The 23,428-nt window shown below is 37.8% G+C and overlaps 1 protein-coding gene across 1 annotated transcript in view; it reads right to left on the reverse strand.

The window, feature by feature from the left end:
• pkd1l2b (polycystic kidney disease 1 like 2b) overlaps nt 1–23,369 on the reverse strand; it is a 33,026-nt gene extending 9,657 nt beyond the window's left edge. The window contains exons 1-26 of the mRNA XM_065261406.1: nt 23,057–23,369; nt 22,488–22,646; nt 20,586–20,774; nt 19,404–19,514; nt 18,642–18,697; nt 17,145–17,212; nt 16,919–17,015; nt 16,645–16,771; nt 16,424–16,566; nt 16,176–16,316; nt 15,944–16,093; nt 15,740–15,864; nt 15,503–15,623; nt 12,856–12,984; nt 12,478–12,700; nt 12,182–12,372; nt 9,535–9,765; nt 9,318–9,419; nt 7,890–8,068; nt 6,089–6,235; nt 5,813–6,012; nt 4,390–4,613; nt 2,145–2,708; nt 1,932–2,031; nt 1,691–1,831; nt 1,417–1,602 (exon numbers count right to left, since the gene is read on the reverse strand). Of these exons, the coding sequence (XP_065117478.1) occupies nt 1,417–1,602; nt 1,691–1,831; nt 1,932–2,031; nt 2,145–2,708; nt 4,390–4,613; nt 5,813–6,012; nt 6,089–6,235; nt 7,890–8,068; nt 9,318–9,419; nt 9,535–9,765; nt 12,182–12,372; nt 12,478–12,700; nt 12,856–12,984; nt 15,503–15,623; nt 15,740–15,864; nt 15,944–16,093; nt 16,176–16,316; nt 16,424–16,566; nt 16,645–16,771; nt 16,919–17,015; nt 17,145–17,212; nt 18,642–18,697; nt 19,404–19,514; nt 20,586–20,774; nt 22,488–22,646; nt 23,057–23,369 (4,417 nt within the window). The remainder of the gene's footprint in view (nt 1–1,416; nt 1,603–1,690; nt 1,832–1,931; nt 2,032–2,144; nt 2,709–4,389; nt 4,614–5,812; nt 6,013–6,088; nt 6,236–7,889; nt 8,069–9,317; nt 9,420–9,534; nt 9,766–12,181; nt 12,373–12,477; nt 12,701–12,855; nt 12,985–15,502; nt 15,624–15,739; nt 15,865–15,943; nt 16,094–16,175; nt 16,317–16,423; nt 16,567–16,644; nt 16,772–16,918; nt 17,016–17,144; nt 17,213–18,641; nt 18,698–19,403; nt 19,515–20,585; nt 20,775–22,487; nt 22,647–23,056) is intronic.
• Between the last annotated feature and the right edge of the window lie 59 nt (nt 23,370–23,428).

The following is a 23,428-nucleotide window of genomic DNA, read 5'->3' on the forward strand; positions in this document are numbered from 1 at the left end:
GCCTCATTCGCATCGACCCGTGCGAGTTTGCGTCTGATCGCATCTTTGCATTGACTTTGTATGTAATCTACTCGCGCAAATCGTTGAACTCGCGTATGGTGTGTATGCCCTATAAAGCAAGGAACGCGATGCTTCGCATTTGGTGTGTACGTAGCATTATTCTTTGTTTTTAATCTCTCTTTGAGTTGAATACTCAAAACTCGTTTGAGACACATAACGCGTTTTTTCGGCAATCGCGCCGCCAAATTTGCCTCATTTGTCCTGTCCTGTGTGGGTTTGCATCTATTCGCATCTTTGCATTGACTTTGTATGTAATCCCATTAGGGCGGTTCACATTTTGCGTCTAAAACCACATGGAAAATGCGATCTTCCAATGCGCTTTCGAGGCAGCATTCTAAAAAGTTGAACTATTTTCAACTGGCTGCGCGTCACTCTCTATTTGAGCGCGCTTATCGTGTGGCTACATTCAAAATAATGTATTTGGCCTCACAAAAGACGCAAAATGCAAATTTTTCTCTTGAGTTGAATACTTTCAACAGTCGCGAAGAAACGTTTGAAACAAATAACGCATGTTTTCGGCAATCCCGCCTCCAAATTTGCCTTATTCGCATCGACCTGCGCGATGATGCGTCTGATCGCATCTTGCATTGACTTTGTATGTAATCTACTCGCGCAAATCATTGAACTCGCGTTTGGTGTGTATGTCCCATAAAGTAAAGAACGCGATGCTTTGCATTTGGTGTGTACGTAGCATTATTCTTTGTTGTTACTTTCTCTTGAGTTGAATACTCAAAACTCGTTTGAGACAAATAACGTGCTTTTTCGGCAATCGCGCCGCCAAATTTGCCTTATTTGTCCTGTCCTGCGTGAGTTTGCATCTATTCGCATCTTTGCATTGACTTTGTATGTAATCCCATTAGGGCGGTTCACATTTTGCGTCTAAAACCACATGGAAAATGCGATCTTCCAATGCGCTTTCGAGGCAGCATTCTAAAAAGTTGAACTATTTTCAACTGGCTGCGCGTCACTCTCTATTTGAGCGCGCTTATCGTGTGGCTACATTCAAAATAATGTATTTGGCCTCACAAAAGACGCAAAATGCAAATTTTCTCTTGAGTTGAATACTTTCAACAGTCGCGAAGAAACGTTTGAAACAAATTAGTCTACTTTACTTCAGGCTGTTGTCAAACAAAGTTTACATTTATGCATTTGGCAGACACTTTCATCCAAAGCGACATTTTTTATCAGAATGTGTGTTTCCTGGGTTTGAACCCATGTCTCTTTGGGCTGCTAACCCAATTCCCCACCACTGAGCTATACAGAAGCAAAGTTTTGAGTTCGGTATTACATTTAACAATAAATGAACAACAATATAGCCCTTGCTATATTTGTTTGATGTCAATATAATGAAGGTACCTGGAATCGGTCCATATAAGCTTTCAAGAAGTGTGTTGTTTGCCCAATTAAACACATCACTGTGGCTCATAGTGTCTGACAGTCCTTTTTCAAAGTTTTGCTGAATGTGTCGAGTGAGGTAAAACGCATTTGAATCTCGCTGGCCATATGCCACCATAAGTAGCATCCACAGGAACCCTACAAAAACTGCAGAGGAAGTACAGATGTAATGCAGGTGTCTAAAATCATGGCTGTTGCTTAAATTTCAAGGTATACAAAAGTTGTTTCATCTCACCTAGAATCTCCACAATGAGCGCTCTTGCTTTCCGCTGTCTGGCCAGGTTTCTTTTAAACTTCTCCATGTCGGAGCGAGGCGGGGGCACGTAGTACTTTCGCGTACAGTCCCTTTTAGCAAGTCGCAATCCGTCAGGACTTTCTGTAGAACAAAGCATGAATGAATATAAAATACCACATCTGCTTTATAAAATGAGATATTGGCTGGTATGTCTCATGCATGCTTGAATAACAACAAGTACCTGATCGAGTGCTTGCTTTTTTACACAAAGTGTCTACAAGGTCATCATCAGAATTGACGTTTTTCACCACCAAGGCGAAGAATATTGCAAAAAGAATGACCTGGTAAATGAAACCCGCAATGCTATTGTCAGAAAGAGTTAACCTTGGGTCGACACAGTGCAAATATTAAAAAAATCAATTCGATTTATCAATCGCCACACCCAAGTCCTTACTTTAACAGGCTGGGTGAAGAAGAGGCTCTCAGTGAAGGACATCACGATGGAGATGATCCAGCTGACTGAACGATCCTTCCCATATTTAAGCCCATACAACATGGTAAAGTACCCAGACACCACACTGGTTCCAGCGACGAGAAGCCAACCCACAAACACGAACCACCAGGGCAGACCGTTCCAACAGGACTTCTTTTTGTCTTTGGTTGCGCTTGAGCCGTTTGCATGCTGACCGAGTGAACCGTAGTAAAGGTGATTTTCCAGCAGTTTCCTAATGTTCTGGATCTGTAGTAAAATTTGGCTGTAGGACCCAGGTCTTAAAAAGCCAGAAGGCCCCAACATCCTCACTTCACCCTCCACGTTTTGAAGCTGTTTGAGGAGATGGTGGATGTAGAGCGAGAATACAGACGAGGGGTCGTTTTTGTGCGTCGAGCGCTGTTGTTCGATGAGCTTATGGAGCTCTGATAGCATCATGTTGATGTTTGCATTATCCGCGTCCTTTGCTGTGTTTGGCACTGGGAATTTCATGGCATTTGCAAACAAGTAAATGATTCTCTGAATGTCCTAATGAAAGATCAGGAAATAAAATGTAAAAAATGTAATGCCATGTTTCGTTATGTACCATATAGTAATAGGAACAAGGTGGTAATCATTCGGTACCAGTGTTGGGTAAGTTACTCAAAAAAAGTAATTAATTACTAGTTACTAATTACATCTTTAATCATGTAATTAGATTACTTTACAAATTACTCTCTAAAAAAAGTATTTAATTACTTATTACTAATTACTTTCTAAATCCTATTTAGTACATGATACAAGGATAGGCTTGAAATGGCTTAAAAAAATCATATATAAAAGTACATCAATTATTCTGGTCCCACTTTAGAGTCCAATCATCTCTATTAACTAACTATTAACTACTTTTGCCTCAATATACTCCAAATACTGCTTATTAATACAAAAGAAGTTGTTAATTTTAAGTATTGGTAGAAATGGTGAGGGTTAAGGACGTAGAATAAGGTTTTGCAGAATCAGATATTTGCTAAGCATTAAAGGGATAGTTCGGCCAAAAACGATATTAAACCCATGATTTACTCACCCCCAAGCTGTCCGAGTTGCATATGTCCATCGTTTTTCAGACAAACACATTTTCGGATATTTTAGAAAATATTTTATATCTTTCAGTTGATTAAATGTAATGTTACGGGGTCCAGCAATAGTCCACGACCTTCAAGTCCAAAAAAAGTGCGTCCATCCTTCACAAATTAAATCCAAACGGCTCCAGGATGATAAACAAAGGTCTTCTGTGGGTAATCCGTGCGGTGTTGTTGTAGAAATATCCATATTTAAAATGTTATTAACGTTATAAACTACCTTCCGGTAGCGCCGCCATCTTAGAGTGATGCGCATTCAGGATGAGAGCTTACGCAGCTTACAGAGTTTCTCTGCTGCTGCACTGTCCCCCCGCTCTCCGAATTTGTCATACGTCACTAAGAAAAGTGCGTACACTACGCTAATACTCTCTCCTGAGTCTAAGATGGCGGCGCTACCGGAAGGTAGTTTATAACGTTAATAACATTTTAAATATGGATATTTCTACAACAACACCGCACGGATTACCCACAGAAGACCTTTGTTTATCATCCTGGAGCCGTTTGGATTTAATTTGTGAAGGATGGACGCACTTTTTTTGGACTTGAAGGTCGTGGACTATTGCTGGACCCCGTAACATTACATTTAATCAACTGAAAGATATAAAATATTTTCTAAAATATCCGAAAATGTGTTTGTCTGAAAAACGATGGACATATGCAACTCGGACAGCTTGGGGGTGAGTAAATCATGGGTTTAATATCGTTTTTGGCCGAACTATCCCTTTAATAAACAGCCAGCATCTCATTATTATTAATGCTAATAATCAACCAGTTAATAGTGATAATTTTAAACTTAAACCATGTTAAATCCACCTTTGTATTACTGTTAACATAATAGTTTTAGAGTCCATACACAGTATTTAGTTACATCAAAAGTAACTGTAATTAGATTACAAGAAAAATAAGAGTAATCCCTTACTTTACTTTTTCAAGGGAAAAGTAATTTAATTACAGTAACTAATTACTTAGTAACTAGTTACACCCAACACTGTTCGGTACTATGGTAGATATTAAAGCAGCACCATGATATCACATACAATACTGAATAAAGCTGTGACATTTTATTTAAATCAAAATAATGTAAGCCTTACTTTGATGATGAATTCCACAGTGATGTTGTTCTGGTCAAAATGTGAAGAGAATGAGGAGAAATCTTTGTCGGTTTTACTCTTCTTTTTTCCCTTCTTTTGTTTTGTTTTCTTTTCTCTGGGACGCGAGTGTCTGAAGATACCCACGATTAGCAAGTTGATGGGGAACACGATGATGGAACTCTCAAAGCCGATTATTACCTGACTCCAGGTAAGCTGAATGGTACCTTTGGAATCAAAAGGTTACATTTAATAACTTTTTTAACATTTAGGTAGCGTGCACACCAAAGCTTTTAAACGCGGCTGAAAACGTGTGGAGGGTGCCGAATGCTAGCTGTTTTTTCCGATGAGCGACAGGTTTTTTCAGCTGAGCACTATGGTTGCTGTGATACTTCTGCTTTGTTTATCAGACGTTGTACAATGCGCCGGTTGGTTGTTGTGTCCCGCCCCTCCTCCACTGTGATTGGACGGCCGTGTGAGAGCTGACATTGACGAGCTGAATGTTGAAAACGCTGCTTGTAGCGCGTAAAATAAACGCTAGCTGCTGGCTTTTTTGAAAAAGCTACGCTTCCATTGGAAACAATTGAAAACATACGACGGCCGCGTGCGTTAAAGCTTTGGTGTGCACGCCCCCTTATGCATCTGGCAAAATCTTTTATCCAAAATTACTTATAATGCATTTAAAGGTCCACTGTGTTGTTTTCACTGTCGCAAACGGAAATACCTTTGACACAGTTTTTTGATCTGATGGGACGGGTTCTAGTGGACCAATCACAGCGCTTGCAGTCCGCATAAAACTGACGCGCTGTCAAACATTTTGCGAGGTGCATGTCAGGCTATGCAGAGCTACGCACAGGCTACAGATAACCTACGTAGCTACGCCGTAGAGCTTACGCACGACTATAAATCGAGCTTTAGTCCAGCTCACCCCTCTATTTCAAAATGCGTAGTGAAGCTACGGTAGCCGCCACAGGACAAACATGTCATCGACTGAGACAACGTAGTGACAAAATTACTGTAAAAACACAATGACGCAAAATGGCGACTTCCATACATGGGGACCCGCGGTGTATGAAGATAAAAATGGCTCATTCTAAGGTAATAAAAACAATACAGTTCATTATGTAGGGTCTTTATATACCACTGATAATATAGTTATGTATATTATATTGCAATTCAGTTAAGAGATCATTTTAATAATTTAAACTATCCATTTATCAGTATTTGTGTTATCTGGGGATCAAACCCATGTCCTTGGTGTTGCTATCACAACATGTTCTACCTTTCTAAAGGTGGGTTTACATTAAAGGCCACCGACCATAATACTCAATACTCATTTTTCCACATTTTATTTTATATTTGCATTCATTTGATTACGAATAGTCATAGTTGGATATATCATACGAGTCACTAATATGAGACATACCCATTTCCATTGTCTGCTCTGAAGGGTCTGTGGGAACCCCATAGAACATAATACTGGTCAACATCGAGCAAAGCAGCACAGAGAAACAGCAAGAGACGCGCTGCACTCGGGTAAAGTTACTGCTGGGTGGTCGACTGACCACAGAGTACCAAATGTGACCGTCGCAGAAATCTGTTGTTGTCTTCATGAAGAACAAATTGCTGTAGAAAAGAAGACAATTGTGGGCTTTTAAAGATTTCCTTTAATCTGTTGCATTACTTACAGATGTGTGCTCACCTAAAGCCCTTCAGGTCTTCGTCTGTTGCTACAGGGAACGTTCTCTCGACAGTACAGTCGTCTACGTCAGCCGACAGCCATGAGCTGCATAGGAAATGCCATTTCTGCCCAGTCTCCATATCCTGTACCATCACTGAGTTAACAAACCTGATGAGCATACAGTAAGCGAACAATGTCAGCATACAGCATGAGTGTACACAAATATTTCAATAACTGACTAGCACATTTGCATGTTTAACTTTAAAAACTGTAAAAGTTTTTATAAGTAAAATTTTACATAGTTATTGTTCTTATTACGTTTTATTGGAACTTTATCTGGTGCATCAAACGTATCTGTCCATTTTGTGTGAGATTTTAGTTTTCTTATATGTGTTGTTTAATAGTCACATGACATGCAGATCAACATATATATATGAAACGGTTGTAGTGAATGTCTTATTTTCTCCTTGGTGATGTAAATCCGAGTGAAACGGCTTCTGAAATTAGTAAAAAGGTAGGGCGGGACTTGATTTTGTCCACTGAGATCTGATTGGATCTTTGAAAGTTGGGTCATGTTGCTAATTATTTCGACGTGCTTACGCAACTACGTGAGGTTGCGCTGGCGCATCACAAGGCCGGTGCAAGACGAAAAGTTGTGGTTTAAAAGTGCATATTTACACCTTAGTTACCTTCAAATTCAAGGACCTTTCAAGGACTTTCCAGGTGCAATACCCTCAAATTCAAGGACTAAATGTGGGGACACATTTATAAGTGAGAGCAAGGTTACATCGCATTACCTTTTAAGATACATTGTTACAGTTTCCTTTTGAGGGAACTCGCACTGCGTCACTGCGGTGACACTTTGGGGACCCTCCAGGGGTAAGTGCGTCTGAATGTATATATGAAATTCAACCAATGGTGAGGCTTAATGACAAAGACAGGGTTATGCGGGAGCAAGGAAGTATATCGCTATCTGAAATATTGCCAAAGACGGGGTTAGAGGGATGCAGGAAGTATGGCAACAGAGACACAGCGTCTCGTTCCTTTCTAAGGTAACAACAGTTACATACGTAACCCTAAACGTTTTCATGTGTCAAACACAACTATGCAAAAAAGCATTTTGATATGAATCAACATTCGCATACAGAAGATATAACGTTTAAAGAGAACAGTGTAGAGCATGTGTGCTTAAAAAGTCTAGAATTTTTATGATATTATCCTACACTACAAAGTGAATTATATGGATTTTTTTCCAGAAAACTCCTTGCATAAAATAGATTCAAGCACTTTCAATGACCTGTATCTGTGCATGTTTATTTTCAAAAACTTCCCAGGGCCTTGAATTTTTTCCCCCAGATTCACAAACTTTCAAGGACCCGTGGAAACCCTAATATTTTGTATTTTTCTTGCCAAAAATGACAATCGTTTCTCTAGATAAGACCCTTAAGCCTTGTTTGGAATCATTTAGAGCCCTTTGAAACTGCAATTTTAAACTGCATTCAAACTGTAAAGTTTGGGGTCCAATAAAGTCTATTAAAATAAGAAAAATCCTCGAATCTTTCCCTCAAAAAAAAGTTTTTTCTTGACTGAACAAATAAAGACATAAACATTTTGGATGACATGGGGTGAGTAAATAATCTGGATTTTTTTAAGAAAATTTAGTAATCTTTTAAGCTTACAGATTAGTCTTTTTTTTAAATACCATAATAAAAAAATTACTTTAAAGGATTCGTTCAGCCATAAATGAAAATTCTGTCATGATTTACATGACACAAGGTGAATAGATGTTGACTGAATGTCCCCTTTACACCAATTTATTTACCAAGATGGATGATCTCCTGAGTTGTCATGCCACAGTCTGATGCTCTGCACATCTCCCAACGAGTAGGGTGTGGTCAGCAGAAACAAGTCCACTCCTCCTCTCTCAAATACTGGCTTGTCAGGGTCAGTCAGATGGTGGGGCTCACACTCTCCCTCTGTACCTTGTATTATCACTATCACCTAAAAAATTATAATGGCATTGAGGAGTTGATGTGTATTGGAACTAGGTAAAAATTTATAAAGGAGGGTTTACGTTAAAGGCAGCGTGCCACTAGTCGAAAATGTGATCGGGCTGAGATGATGTCTACAATTTGTGACAGATGGTCATCTGGTACAGCATGCTGCTAGCAATTCAACTTAAAGGAATAGTCTACTCATTTTCAATATTAAACTATGTTATTACCTTCACTAAGAAGAGTTGATACATCTCTCTATCATCTGTGTGCGTGCACGTAAGCGCTGGGGCGCGCTGCGACACTTCAATAGCATTTAGCTTAGCCCCATTCATTCAATGGTACCACTCAGAGATAAAGTTAGAAGTGACCAAACACATAAATGTTTTTCCTATTTAAATATAGTAGTTATTTCTAAGCGGATTTAAAAGAGGAACTATATTGTATGGCGGAACAGCACTTTTGGGAGTACTTCGACTCGGCGCAGTAACACCCTCCCTCTCCCATTATGAGAGGGAGAAGGGGAGCGGATTTTTCAGGCGAGTCGAAGTACTCCCAAAAGTGCTGTTCCACCATACAATATAGTTCCTCTTTTAAATCCGCTTAGAAAAGCGCTACGTTTTATTTTGTACCACCAAACTTGCTCGTATAACTACTCGTCTTAAATAGGAAAAACGTTGATGTGTTTGGTCACTTCTAACTTTATCTCTGAGTGGTACCATTGAATGAATGGGGCTAAGCTAAATGCTATCGAAGTGTCGCAGCGCGCCCCAGCGCTTTCGTGCACGCACTAAGATGATAGAGGGATGTATCAACTCTTCTTAGTTAAGGTAATAACATATTTTAATATTGAAAATGAGTAGACTATTCCTTTAATGGGTTTGATCCCCAGGAAATGCATATACAAAATGCATGTCATAAATGCACTTACATAAATGTAACTATAAAAGGGGCAAAATTTAAGTCATAGTGGAAAGCTGCCTTAAAGGACTAGTTCATCCAAAAATCAAAAATCTGTCATCATTTACTCACCTTCATGTTGTTAATTTCTTTGTTATGCTAAACACAAAGGAAGATATTTTGTAACCAAACTTTCATGTGTTGTATTTTTCCTACTATGTAAGTCAATGGTGCTTCCTTAGTGTTCAGCATAATAAAGAAATATATACACGTTCGTAACAAAATGAGGGTGAGTAAATGATAACATAAATTTCATTTTTGGGGGAACTATCCCTTTAATATACACATAAGCTAACCCGCGATGAAGGTGAAGCTCCCATGCGATGTCCAGTGCTGATCTTCAGCAAATAGCGGTATTCTGCGAATGGATCATTGTCTTCTAGCACAGTAACTTTAACCTTTTGCAAAAAAAACAAAAGATTAACTATCACATAACTTTCGTAAATACTATCAGCAGACAACAAAAGTTTTAGAGAAAGCAATTCATGGTGGCAAACGATTCCAACTAGGTACCTTGACTTTGTCCTGTAGGTCTTTCCGGCGTGCCCATATTGCCACTATAATGTAGGCCAGGAAAATTGCACAAACAAAGCACACAACCACTGGGTTCTGCGCAAAGTTGGAAAACAACTGAGCGGACTGTGATGGATCGACCGTATTGGGTGCGACAAAGAAGCTGCTCCCAAAAAAGGTAAGATGGTTACACAGACACTGAGTAGCAGATTCGTTTGTATAAGGGCCAACCTAAAACGGAGAATTTAAACATATTTATTTTGGCTACTTATATTATGCCTTACTTAAAGCTGCAATTCATAATTTTTAGGGTTAAAATAGACCAAAATTAGTTATTGAGCAGACACATAAAATATTGATCCTCAAGGCTAAGCTTAAAATTATTTATTATACAAACTGTCTTGTGCCATTACACGGTTATTGCTCACTTAAAGGCACATAAGGCTATGAGTAACCCACTTCTACCCTAAATAACATTAAATTTGGTTACATGCCATTTTTGCCAAAATAACTTGGAGATGTACAATATTCCATTGTGTAAGGAAAGTCAATAGGTGTTCAAGGTGTTTGCTTTCATTTCTTTTACATGTTCTAAAAGTATATGCATCGTCTATTCTTGGGCTATAGTTAGACGTCTATTAGACTTTCACAAAGCCCAAATTTTGCCTTGTTTTAGCCAAAATTGCTTGCTGGGTCACCTCCACTGCCAAATCAATCCGATGGGACACATCAATGATGTTCACGAATGATTTATAACTGTTACATTATAACATAAACCAACAGTGTGGCTTGATAGAAGCAAAAAAGAGTGGCGTGCTAGACGTTACAAATACTACTACCACATGTGGAGCTGCACATTTCGTTTAACGTGTGACATCAAAGTATTGCAAGACTCAACAGTACGCAACTAAACAGTAAAGCTGCATTCAGACTAGCAGCGAGTAACAGTATCAGAGCAACGCAATCTCATTGATTTCAATAGAAGCTTGGCGACTTCCGGCTACACGGGTAGTAAACTACACAACAGTAAACGTTGGCATCTGGATGGGGCTTGTCCAGTCGCGTAACAAAGTTGAGAAAAGTTTAACTTCATGCAAATTATGAGCGACATTCCACAGCGACTACCAGTGAGAACGAAGCAGTGGAGTTCACGTCATCCGTCTCTCGTCAGTTACTGGAGTGGATGATGCTTATTTGTTTATGACAACTAGATATAGAAACGTCTCGCGCACACAGCGACAAAGTCGCTTATAATGTGAATGTACCTTAGAGGTGACATAGAATGATTGAACGGAGTATTTATCTTTGTTCTGTGATGTGACATGTAGACAACAATTGTTTTGTTTGGGTCTGTAATGCCTTAGAAGCTTCCTAAAAACCTCTCTTGTTTAAAGATTTTAAACAAGTGGTTTTGCACCTTTTTGGTCCCCCTACTGGCTTAACTTGCAATCTCATTACTGATTGGCTGACTTTGCTGCCACTCAAAAAATTTAGCCAATTATTTTAAAGTGGAGGGGCAGTTAGATGCCTGTGATGTCATAAGCAACAGTTTTTCAGATTGGGCCGTTTTCTGACTGACATTTCTAAAAGAGAAATTTCTATGAGACTGAGATGTTTAGCATGTCTAGCACTTTTTGAATGTTCGTGAATGCGGGTAGACTACCATTATTCAACAAAGACAAGGTAAAAATGGTTTTTCAGTCTCTGTCCCCTTTAATGCTATCGAATTTCTCTTGCGATACTTTGATGTCATGTGTAAATCGGCAAGCGCAGCGCTGCATGAAATCGAACAATGACTTGTACAGCACTTGAAATTGAAACCAAAATCAAACATTGTTGGAAACATTTACGATAATAAAAGCACAGAACTGAACAAATATATAACATGTGCTATTGGTTTTTGGATGCGTTAATGTTAAAATTTTACATATTGTGCTTTTAAAGATAAGTCTGTAAAGTTACCTGCAATTTTATGTTTCAAACAGAGATGGCGATAGAGAGGAACATTTTTTGGATTGCAGCTTTAGTGACCCTGGAGCACAAAACCAGTCATAAGAGTATTTATTTTTTTTTTTATTGAGATTTATATGTCATATGAACACTAAATAAATAAGCCTTCCAATATTTGGCAGAGATACAACTATTTTAAAATCTCAGAATCTGTAATCTGAGGGTGCAAAAATTAAAATATTGAAGAAATCGTTGTCGAAATGAAGTCCTTAGCAACACATATTACTAATGATAAATACAATTTTAATATTTATAGTAAGAAATATCTTCATCGAACATTATCTTTACTTAATATCCTAATGATTTTGGCATTAAATTTAAACTTTTGACCCATACAATCAATGTATTGTTGGCTATTGCTACAAACATACCCGTGCGACTTATGATTTATGGTTTTGTGGTCCAGGGTCACATACTGTAAGGGCGTTAATTACAACAAATGTGTCACAAGTGCTTTATAGGAGGATATACACATTTTGTATTTAGATCATAAAGGATCTTATGCATAAAACACAAGATGAACGAAAAACTGTGAATTATTCCTAAAACAATTTTGACAGAAAGTATAATTACAGTAAGCTTGTATTTTATAAATAAAACAATATAAAAAATTGGAGGTGAAAAAGAGGTATCTCACCCTACAATTTGAGTCGCCCCATTCTGACTTTTTCAGCTTCCAAAAAATGCAATGGGCAGTAATGGTTGTAATAATCACTGTGGCATTCACAGACTTCACACCCGGAGAAACAATAGGCCTTACCAAAAGGTAGTAAATGCCAATTTCTCTTGGCAACTGACTGGCACTCACTACCCATGTGTACCTTTCCACTGTATAAAAAAAGATTCAAATACAAAGACATGCTTGTTACAATTTCAACTGTTAAACAACAAGCCATTGTTTCTAATCAATTTAAACATTATCGTATGATTCACCTAGCGAATTTCCCTCTAGAGGAAGTGTTACTTTGGCTATATAGTTTTTATCAGAAGGATAGTCCTCATAGCCCAGCAGTAAGATCAGCGGTATTTCTTCAGAGGGTTCTAGACTGAAAACTATGGATGTGTTTTCAGCTGTCACGTTAACCGTCATGGTGCTATAGCTGCTCAGGTTCAGAAAGGTTTTGTTTAGACTCGTCTCTGGCCTTGGTAACCAGATCTGGTGATTGGGCAAAATGGAAAATCGTTAGGTCCCTGTTTAGTAAATCAGACTCTTTAAATAATATCAACTCATAATCAGCAAGATATTCAGTCAGGAATCTCCTCTGGCACTACACAATGTTATTATTGCACAGAAATTGTGAGGTATCTTACCTCAATGTCCTGAGAAAGACCTTCTACTGGAAATGTAGAATTTAAACGTGGTTTAGTGATGGAAAAACCACCCACAGTACCAACAGTGACAGGACCATATTTCCATGGGTCAATAAGAAAATTTTTCAGCTGTAACAAAAAAGATATGTTTTTATAAAATGTGTTAAAGATTACAAATAAGAGCATACTTCTAATGCTACGTACACACCAGACAGTTGCTCGCTCTAGATTACTCGCGGGATTTAACTTCGTGTCATGCTAATTTTTCACTCGAGTTGAATATTTACTGTGGGTTTACACCTGATGCGAGTTCAACGATTTGCGTGAGTAGATTACATACAAATTCAATTCAATTGCCATGAAAACACGCCCTATTCGCCTCAAATGTGTCTTCGCCCAAGTTGAAAATTTTCAACTCGAGCAAAAAATTCGCATGACACGAAGTTAAATATTCTGGAAGTAATCTAGAGCGAGCATGCACATGGTGTTTCTTTTATCTTTGACCTTTTTGATGATAGAAAATGTAACAACAAATTCATTAGAAATGTGATACATAGTAAGAATAAGAGCTCTCCTCGAGGGAAATTTTTCTGGGACAATCTGATTCCTGATGTTGATTGGAAAAAGACTTGGTTGTTACCATACAAGTTTTGCATCTCCAACAGGATAACAAAGTTCAAAGTAGTTTAACTATTGCGCTGCGCTCTGTGACGATTACCCACGCGCCCAATAGAAACGGGGCATCCAAACAAGCAATATGGACGATAAGCTTATAATCGGAATTCCTGGAGCTTTATAAAACAAGTTTATGCTCCTACAGAGACATCGGAAGGAAAGCCGTGTCATGGAAACACGTAGCAATTCAAGTTGGCATGTCAGGTGTGTTTTAGGTCAAGTAGCTTGTTGGAGGTAGGCAGCTTAAAGTTAAGTGAAACAGAGACGGGCAACATCAGTCTCTGTATTCCTCATCGACTATTTAACGCAAATGTAAACACTGTAGTAATTTATTGAAAACCCCACCTACTTTGGTCTGGCCATCAGAGCACAAATTAACTGGCTGCACGGAACCCAGCGTGAGCGCAGCGCACACCGCGTCATATGTGAAAGCCGCATATCGTGTCAATTGCATCGCCCCACGCGCGGATGTATGTAATCTACTCGCGCAAATCGTTGAACTCACGTTTTTTGTGTATGCCCCATAAGACACAGTATTGCATCGAGTATATCAAGTTTGTACAGTATTTTTTTTCAAGTTTTTACCATAGACTGTAAAAAAATATGGACGTAGTGTCCGTGACGTCACCCATTGGTTTATGAAGATCGTTTTTGAAGCTTAAAGTAGGCGTTACCTGCTGTCCCCATCTAAGCTGAGGTGGCTGGTTGCTGAAACCACGCCCGCCTAGCTCAATTCTAGGGGCTGTTTACACTTGGTATTAAGATGTGTTTTCATCGATCGGATCACATTACGTTTTCACCTGGTATTTAAATCTGTCTCTTTTGTCCACTTTCGACCGCTTCTGTCCTGAATACTGTGAGGGGGTGGTCTGTGAGACTGTGGGCGAGTCTCTCTGCTGTCATTCAAACCCGAGCGGGAGTATTTATGAGGTTATATGGACGCAAACTAATATTATGTCGGAGTCCACTGCTTGTTTAGCAAGTAAACATGCTGCACAGTGTTTTGTACGTGTGTACGTAAGAGCTTTCTCTGAATTTCAGCGCAATTGATGAAATAGGATTGCGCAATTTCACAGCTTTCAAAACGAAACTACAGAGATCAGCCGGTTTAGTTTTATCAATGAAAGGCTAAAAATAGCGCTGTTCACCGTATGTTCACACCAGAAGTCAAAAAAAGACGTAAAACTTGTGTTTAATACCTTAGATTAGATAAATGGGCAGAGAGAAGGCAGTCGCATGTGGCTGTTCGAACACATTCAAGCACATGTGCGTTCCGCAACTCCAAAGCGATCCGATCGAAAGTGGTTTCGACTACCTCTTGAATGTGGTTGAAAGTGGTCGAAAGTGGACGAGCTCAAAATGTTTTGAACACCGTGTACACCTGGCATTAACGTCGTCCACTTGTGATCCGATCGACGAAAACGCATGTTAATGCCAAGTGTAAACAGCCTCCTAGTGACAGCAGTGGCCGTTTACCCCTCACTCTAGTGGCCACTCCCTTAATTATGCAGAAGTTTAAGGCTTAATTTAATTTAAACGAATGATTTACAAAAAAATTCACCCCCCTCACAGTTCTCATGAAGGGCAAAATTAGCTATACAAACACTTTTTGTACCAGGCTGTAAACATATTATTTTCTACTGTAAATTTTGGCATTTTTAACATGGTGGTCTATGGGAATTGATGTGAATTGATCATAAGAGAGATCGGAAGGTTGCCCCTCGGTTTTTACACAACCTTAATGAAACCTATTTATTTATAACAATCATGTATAAAAATCATGTAGGGGATACAGGTGTATTTGGTCTTAAAGGTATTTTATAGTATATAGTATAGTATACTATAAACGCTGTGCGCTGTGCAATATCATTGCACCTGCTGCAGCTATGGTACGGCAGCAAAGTCTAGCTAGATATACAAGTTTAGTCTTTTACACATATTGTCTAATGTGTGGTGATGTAATGACACATACTCTCACATCCACTGGCTCCACTGTGCTCGACAAAGCATTATCAGCCAGACTTGGCATTGAGAAGGTAGCTGATCCTTCATTCGGCGCGCTGAAAGCCTGTTGTATGTCAGCAGGATATAATCTAAACAGAAAACATCAAAATACACAAACACACACAAAATGTTGTCAAAACATTTGAGACTGCAGACTTTTACTTCAGTTTTATTTTTAACATTTACAGCGATGTGACCGTCTTACCTGTTGACATAAATAATAACATGGTCTGCTCTAAGAATAGTTGGCTCCTGGCCTGTCGTTTTATTTTCTAAAAGATAACTTTGCACAAAATCCAGACCATTGACCAAATAACTAGCGGTCTCTACCTGCAATAAAGTAGGAGGTCATCAGTAGTGAAACATTTCTTAATTAACTGTTAATGTAACTTACATAAGTTCAAGGTACCTCATAAACTTTACTAAAGGCTTCAACAACGTAGCTAACAGAGTTAACAATGTGCTGAGCTGCATCATCTAGTACAGTGGTGTTGGCCGTGTAAATATCAACGAAAGAGAGCGAGCGACCGATGCTTTCTATTACGCAACCAGCCTCCACCTGAGAATAACAAAAATGTCATATCAACCGCTACGGGACCGTAAAATTTGATCTAGTGTATGTATCTAGGTCTCTGTATTACCTGACCATCAGAGTCCAACTCATCGACCTCTTCAACGATGTCCTCTATAGCATTAGCAACCATCAGCACATCATAATCTATCTTAACTAAGTTGGTTTTGTTTAAAGCTGCGCAAATATTTAAAAGAAGGTGTGCTCGCAACTGCATGTGGAAAAAAGTAAACTTTTTAATAAAAAGTACTGTAATCATCACAATTATTTTAAACCACTTATGCATATAAAACTGATGGTAGTCATGTGATAATTTACCTTTTTGACATCAGTTATGTTTTGTGTGTCATTCATCGCTATCAACAGGTTCGCGGCAGTGGACAGTAAAGGGTTGAATGGTAGACATAGTGAGTTTTTTGAAATGACATAATTCCCATAATTTGTTGTGCCAGTTTTATTGCCTACACCATAAAGGAAAAAGATGTTAGTTCTGCTTTTTCATAGATTGCTACGTAACTTAAAATGTCAAATGAACTCACAGGTGACCTTCACCAAATAGTTCTGAGAACAATTGAGGTCTTTAGTTGGGATCTCCACAGTTGTTTTATTATTATCAAAATTTTTCATGTTTACGCCATCCGATGTGCAGGTGTTCGGATCACTTGGCTATAAACAGAAAAATGTATGTGAAAATAATGTGAATAATGTGAAAAAATTTAAGTTTCTATATATGGTACTAACTGTTAGGTGTAGAAATCATTTGTAATAAACATTAAAAAAGCAGAACAAAATGCTTGCATTAGTCTGGCTTGCTTTGTTTTCCAAAAACCATTTAATTTGTGTACAATCTGGTTCTTGTATGTCCAATCTGACTTTATCAACAACAGTCTCCGTCTCACAATTCCAGCATCTAGAAGAAAAACACACAGTATTAATGGGCCAACATGATTTTTAACGCATTTATTACTTTTTTCCATCCAAAAACTTTAGCAAATAAAGGCATAGGGTTATGAAAAATATGTCATTAAAATATTCTTACATGATTGTAATCGAGGAAGCAGCATTTTGTGTAGAACACTCGTCCCGTTTTTTCCTAATGTGCACGTCCTGTCTCAAAGTCATAAAGATCTTAGAAGCTTGAAAAGGTTTAGGAATGTGAGATATAGACATAACGTTTAGCAATAAATTGGAACTAGTGTGTCTCCACATGAACAATTACCAGGGGCTTGATTTATAAAGTGTGCGTACGCACACAAAATGGCCATTGAAATGATGCTTATGCTACGTACACACCAAACGCGGGGCATCGCGTTACTGTGGGTTCACACTAGACGTGAGTTTGACGATTTGCGTGAGTAGATTACATACAAAGTCAATGCGATCAGACGTGTCATCGCGTTGGGCGATGTGAATGACGCGATATTGGCAGAGCGTTTGCCGCGAAAACACACGCTATTCGCCTCAAACCGCGTCTTCGTCCAAGTTAAAAATATTCAACTCGAGCGAAAAATTAGCATGACACGAAGTTATATTCCGCGAGTAATCTAGAGCGAGTAACACGATGCCCCACGTTTGGTGTGTACGTAGCATAACTTACTCTAGATTACTCGCGGTATTTAACTTCGTGTCATGCAAATTTTTCGATCAGACGTGTCATCGCGTTGGGTGATGTGAATGACGCGATATTGGCAGAGCGTTTGCCGCGAAAACACACCCTATTCGCCTCAAACCGCCTCTTCGTCCAAGTTAAAAATATTCAACTCGAGCAAAAATTTGCATGACATGAAGTTATATTCCGCGAGTAATCTAGAGCGAGTAACGCGATGCCCCACGTTTGGTGTGTATGTAGCATAACTTACTCTAGATTACTCGCGGTATTTAACTTCGTGTCATGCAAATTTTTCGCTCGACTTGAATATTTTAAATTATACTAAATTATACGTTCCTTTTTTTGTATAATCTAATATGTTTTGTTTAATTTGAATTGTACGTTTTGAGGTGAATGGCCGATGTTTTTGCTGCAAAATTGCAAAATCAGTGCAAAGACGCGATTCAGACGCGTCATCGCATGGGGCGATGCAAATGACGCGTCTGAATCGCGTCTTTGCACTGATTTTGTATGTAATCTACTCATGCAAATCGTTGAACTCACGTCTGGTATGAACCCACAGTTAGGTTATCATGACCTTGCTATCTTAAATGGGTCAAAAAATTAAACATGTCTCAGCCCATTTTAAAGATAAATTAATTTAGATTTGATCACATTATCTAAAAAAAACTTCTCCACCATAAAAAATCAACTTGGCTTAAATATGTGACTCTCTTAAGAACATGCGTACGTACTCTATTATTGCTTTTGAGCGGAGTAATGAGGAACACAATATTATTATAAACTCCCTTTTAGTTTATATGTACAAATTTAGTTTAAAGAACACCTATTGTCCGATTCACGTTTTTAAATGTCCAACATTACAAACAGGTCTTAGCCCATTACAAGATAGTCTACAGTAAATTAATTTTGATTTGATTTGATCACCTTATATGAAGAATCTTCTTCACCATCAACTGCAGATCTTCCATTTACACTGTTTGCTATGTAACACAAAATATTTATTAGTTTCAATAGAAGTTACAGGTCTTAAATACAGGGTGTATAGTAGGGCTGTAACGATTAATCATGTGTCCCATTAAAAATGCCTGTCTGAACTCGATTCTGAATCGCAAGGCTGCGATTCTTTGTATCATACACAGCTTGTGTGTAAACTACGGCATTTGTGCAGTAGGAAGTCCTTATCAATCTAAAATCATTATGAGTCGGAGTCGTTTATAACGTGCATTTAAAAAAGCAACACTCGTTAAACAAAATCATTCAAAATATTCTTTATTATCATGAAAATACCTGAAACAGTTTGAAGAACAGCGATATAAATATTCCTGTAGACATTTCCTGGAATAGCGTTTGTAATGCTGCTGCGGCAGCATTCTGCACGAGAGCGCTTGGCTTTGGGATGTGCCGGGATTTCACCGTAATTCATTCAAAATCATTAATTGAGAAAATGCACATTTGCACGATTAATCGTTACAGCCCTAGTGTATAGGTTTTATTTATTTTATTTTTGTGCTATGGTTAGGTGTCTATTACATTTTTACTGACAGCCCCCAAATTTTTCCTTGTTTTAGCCTAGACGTCTGGGCTGCGTTTGGAGCGCTATTAGACGTTGCTGGGTAGGTTTCTCGTTAGGTAATATGAATGAAAAACTTTGATGTTTCTGTAGTCATAGAAAATAAAATCTTTTACCGTATTTGCAGTCGTATTCCACCAGTAAGTAACTTCCAAGTGTGGGACATGGTTCTCCAAAAGAGGATGCATCTGTTATAGCCCGGCAAAGCTGTCGTCCATTGCAGTCCTCTGAGAGGGCAACAAACCTCATTATTACTATTCAATACTATAACCCAGTGGTTCTCAAACTGGGGGGCCCCTGAAATGGTGCCGTGGGGCCCCACTTTAAAGACATTTTATAAAATACATTAATTTATCATAACCTAAACCTCAGAAAAATAGGGCTACAAACCAACATCACTACATTGTATAATTTAATATCATGCCCGGATAAAAACTGTATGCGTGAAACGCGTTGGCATGTAGCCATTTTTTTGTTCAAGGCTTTTTAACATTTATCAGGAGTGCCTCATTTTTTCTATGTATTTATTGTTATTATAGGCCCTTTTTTGAAGGGCACCCTGGATTGTTTGTACATCATTTATAAAAAATTTTGACCCAGAGAAGCGTTCCTTTTTCTTTTTTTTTGTATAATTTAATATGTTTTGTTTAATTCACATTTTACATTTTGTAATGTTTTATGTCATACATTTTCTGGGGGGGACCACCAGTTGTATGTCACACATTCGAGAACCACCAGTTAAAACTATTCAAATATAGCCAGTCAAAACAACATTATTGAGATGGAGCACTAAGCCACACTGACAATAGTAAAACACATTACAGCAGTATGTAAACAGAAACATCTATAGAAATGTAAGGATCATTTATAAATATTTATTATATGTAAGGGTTAGGATTTACCTAACTATGAGACTTTAGCAGGTCCATTAGTATTGAAATATAAATACAATGGTCTTTTATATCAAGAGCCCTTTGTTTTCCCACTTTTCCACTGTTGGTGTAATATAATACATTTAAAAGTAAAAATAATAAAGCTCTCTGAAGCTCTATTTACATTAAAGATATTGTATACTGTTTGTTCTGCATTCAGAGTCAACAGCTTGAACTGGAAAAAACATTCATTCAAAAGCATTTTCAGTACTTTCTTTCATAAGGTAGTAACGACGTTAGGACTCATTAGAATCAGATTACTGAAAGTGATGTACAGTACTATGTTTATTTCCATGATATCTGGGGTATGACAAAGTACATTTTCATATAAGCATAGTTGTTCTTTTTAATGTTAGCGTCTTGTACCTGCAACTAAATCCAGCACATTGGTCCAGCCACACTTTTCCTGTGATGATGTCAGATGGGCTGAGATGTTTCTCCTGCAGTAGTGTGGTGTCGTCCTGCCATAGAAGCTCTGCTGAATCTCTATCACTTCATCTAAGCCACACTGAATAAAAGGGCTGTGATTCATACAGGACATAGAGCGACCAATTTCTATAAATATATAAAAGATAAAATAAATAACAATTAAACATGGTTTCATTTTAAACAATATATAGAAACAATGTGATTTCAAAAACTGTTACCACTGTAAAGATTGAATATGTTCCCTTAAAATGACTGGTACCACTTTTCAATCCAGTTGTATTTGTTAACAATTAGTTAATCAGGGCTCAATGCAAATAATTTTTTTTATACTGGCCCAGTCAGGCCAGGGGTTCAGGTTTTCACTTGCCCTGCCAAAATTTTCACTGGCCCCAATAAAAAATTTCAGTGTCTCATATTTAAAAATAATAATTCAAAAGTCAAATTTAATTGTATACATACACAACAGACATTTTCCAACAAAAAATGGCTCCCAACTTTTCTGCTTTACCTGTAAACTGACAGCAAATTGTGCAAAATATTGCATTGTTTCTTTCGTCGTGTTTTACCCAAGTAAATGTCTGCTTCCAAGATGTTAAATAATATACATTGATGAAAATATATTTTAGTGACTGAGGGTCAAGCACTGGCCCGATCGGGCAAGTGACAATACTTTTTACTGGCCCGAACGTCTCTCACGCTTGCCCCGGGCCACCGGGCAGTCCTTTATGTTTAGCCCTGGTTAATGCATTAGCTAACATGAACTATCAAAGAACAATATTACTACAAAATTTATCTTAGTTCAAGATAATTTTAGCATTCAATAATACATTATTAAATTCAAACATTTAAAATGTAAACATTAGTTAATGCACCATGGACTAACATAAATAACTGTATTGACAATAACTAACATTAACAAGAATTAATAAATGCTGAAAAACTATATTGTAAATTCTTTGTCATGTTAGTAATTGCATTAAAACTAATTTTTACTAATACAACGTGTTGCAATGTTATAGTGATCATATGATTGTTTCTCAGTCTCTTTAATAGAATACAACCAAAAAATACAGGAAATGTGTATATAGTATTAAAAACTGTATAAAAATGTAAACTGATGTCAGTCATGTTTTTAGGGTAAACTCCCCTTCCACTTGAGCAATAACAGGAAACTATATGATCTCTTGAACCTAAATAAAATAAAATCCTAATTTCTAATTTTAAAGAAATTAGTCTTTTACTTCATTCTGCAAAAAAATGCTCAAGATGTGTTGAGTGCCAAGAGAGGTCACACTAAACACGGACGATGCCTGAAGAAGACATTTAGTCCTGAAATTTTTATTTTTTAATTTTTTTGTACATATTTCCTGTATTTTCTGTTTGTATCTTAAAAAAATAGATTGAAAAATAAATATGGATGGACATTAAAACTTCTAAACAACAAGTCTGGTTGTGGTGGCCTAAGAATTTTGCACAGTACTGTATATATATCACCACACGAAAGATTAAAAAATATTAATTTTATGTTGTTGGGTCCCGCCACAGATTATCCCATTTAAGTGGTTCGCAAAAGAAAAAGTTTGGGAACCCTTTGTTTATCTCATCAAAATCATTATAGCAAAGCAACTTTGTGTGACCCACCTTATCCCACTTTGCGACCCACAGTAGGTCCTGACCCACAGATTGAAAACCCCTGATTTATGTTCATCAATTCAAACAATACATTTAAATACTGCAAACATGTGCATTCATTCCTAAACAATATCTGTGACATGGGCAAACATACAGTGAACATACTTGTTTCACAAATTACAAAAAAATGTAAAGGGTTAAACTTACCAAACTCACAAATGAAGTAGAATTCCTGGCTACAGTTACTTGTCATCATCCATTGAGATCCAGAGTCTGTGCTAATGTAGCCACAACCAGTATCCAGTACTGGCTCATGGATCCAGTTTGAGTAAATCACATCAGAACCATCCAGCCAGCTCAGGCCACCTGAAGACAAAGCTGTGTGAGACATCTTAAAAAACTAAAATGTAGGCAAATTTGTTCAATCGCTCTTTAGGGACAAGAAGTGGCATTACCCTTATGAAAATTAACCATGTTTTTACTACAGTTAAAACCAAAAAAGATAGTTACTGTAGTAAAGTCATGGTTACTACAAAATAAGAAACCATAAGTAAACCATGCTTTCCTAGTAGTAATCAAAACACCACAAAAACAGGGTTAATTTTCATAAGAGTAATCAATTGTATAGTAAGCTGTAAATTTATACTAAGATTATATATTGAATAATCTTTGCAAACTCAGTAAAAATAGTTTCTCAGTTAACACTTATTACGGTAGTTACATTCAGTATTATTCAACCTCTCTCCATTAAACTACTTTTGTTACAGCATGTATACCCTGTCCAAACTCCAAAGTGATGTTGTTGAAAGAAGGTGCTAGTCCTATCCACCAGTTCTCCTTTGGTTGCAGATGTTCCTGGAGAAATTGCTGGGTCTCATCATTCTGGATGAAGGCCAGGTGCCCGCCGCTCCTTTCACACCATTCCTGAGCGCTGAGAAAACTACGCCGCAGACCCACAAACTCATAGCAGGAGTTCTCGAAGGACCGTTGGTGCTCTGGGCAGGAAAGACCACCAGTAGCTGCTTGGCCACAGGCTGAGATGACAATAAAGATTATAAGAATTAGCACAATGAATAATCTATCACCCATCTTTAATGCTTTACATCTAGACTAAAAGGGGTGCTATGGAGGATCTTCTCTATTTAAAG

Source organism: Paramisgurnus dabryanus, chromosome 2 (assembly GCF_030506205.2).
Source record: "Paramisgurnus dabryanus chromosome 2, PD_genome_1.1, whole genome shotgun sequence".
NCBI lineage: Eukaryota > Metazoa > Chordata > Actinopteri > Cypriniformes > Cobitidae > Paramisgurnus > Paramisgurnus dabryanus.